We start from the raw sequence: 1009 nt of genomic DNA, 5'->3' as shown, positions 1-1009 counted from the left end.
TATATATATATATAAGTGTCCCTATAAGTTCAATAAAATTCCGTCATTGTGATGAAGAACTGAGGTCAATAGACTGAGAATTACTGCATCATCTGAACTATTATTAATGTTAATTTCCATAGACCCACCTGTCCACAGCTATTGCAGTCATGGAGTAGATGCTTGCGAACACAGATGTCACTGGGAAGAAGTTTTGGAATTTACAGTAGGCTTCCCCGAAGTACCAGTCTCCATGGACAGCGTAGATAAAGTTTATCAAAGCGTTAAAAGCGGCCATCGACGCGTCCGAAAAGGCCAAGTTAAGCAGAAAGTAGTTGGTCACCGTCCGCATCCGCTTATGGGCGAGAATGATCCATATCACGATGAGGTTTCCAAACACGGCCACCGCCAGCACGGAGCTGTAAGCGACAGACCAGAGAGCGATGCGCCACGGCGGCTGCACGAACTGGTTGGTGTAATTCGATGTTACATTGGATCCGTTGTGTGGGGTACCCATCCTCCTCTGCTTTTATCCGAACTTAGTTAAGATCAAATCTATCAATATATGTTTTTTTTTATTATTATTTTGTCCTTTAATCTACTTATTGAAGCGCAAATCTGGATTGGCAGAAAAGGATTTGCGCATAGGCGCCATTGCGCGCAAATTAAAGAGTCCTCATCTTCCTCGATGTCGGTCTGCAGTCGCTCTGGACTGCTCTCCAGTCCGTGCGTAAACCAGCTGTGATCCGGTGCCTGTTGAATGTGGGTGTGAACGCACAGCCTCCTCCGTCCGCAGCAACGCGCGAAGTGACGCACAAGTGCACCGAACAGTGAAACAGATTGATCGATGTGTGGCTGCTGTTTCAAACTTCATGAATAACAAACAACATGAGCTGTCTGTCTCCGCAGTGTATAATCTGTCACGGCACACTGAGGTTTCTTTATCTCCAAAATGATGTTGTGACAGCAGCGTTCCAGATACAGGATATGAAATGTGGCTGGGAGACTTCTCTTTAACTCACCTTTTGAA

General features: G+C 45.5%; 1 protein-coding gene across 1 annotated transcript in view; it reads right to left on the bottom strand.

The window, feature by feature from the left end:
- tacr3a (tachykinin receptor 3a) overlaps positions 1 to 789 on the bottom strand; it is a 32908-nt gene extending 32119 nt beyond the window's left edge. Inside the window, exon 1 of the mRNA XM_007551829.2 lies at positions 129 to 789. Within this exon, the coding sequence (XP_007551891.1) occupies positions 129 to 496 (368 nt within the window). The 5' untranslated portion in view covers positions 497 to 789. The remainder of the gene's footprint in view (positions 1 to 128) is intronic.
- Positions 790 to 1009: the final 220 nt, after the last annotated feature.

The sequence above is a fragment of the Poecilia formosa genome, unplaced genomic scaffold (genome assembly GCF_000485575.1).
Source record: "Poecilia formosa unplaced genomic scaffold, Poecilia_formosa-5.1.2 Scaffold44, whole genome shotgun sequence".
Classification (NCBI taxonomy): Eukaryota; Metazoa; Chordata; class Actinopteri; order Cyprinodontiformes; family Poeciliidae; genus Poecilia; species Poecilia formosa.
This window is presented reverse-complemented; position numbering and strand designations above follow the sequence as displayed.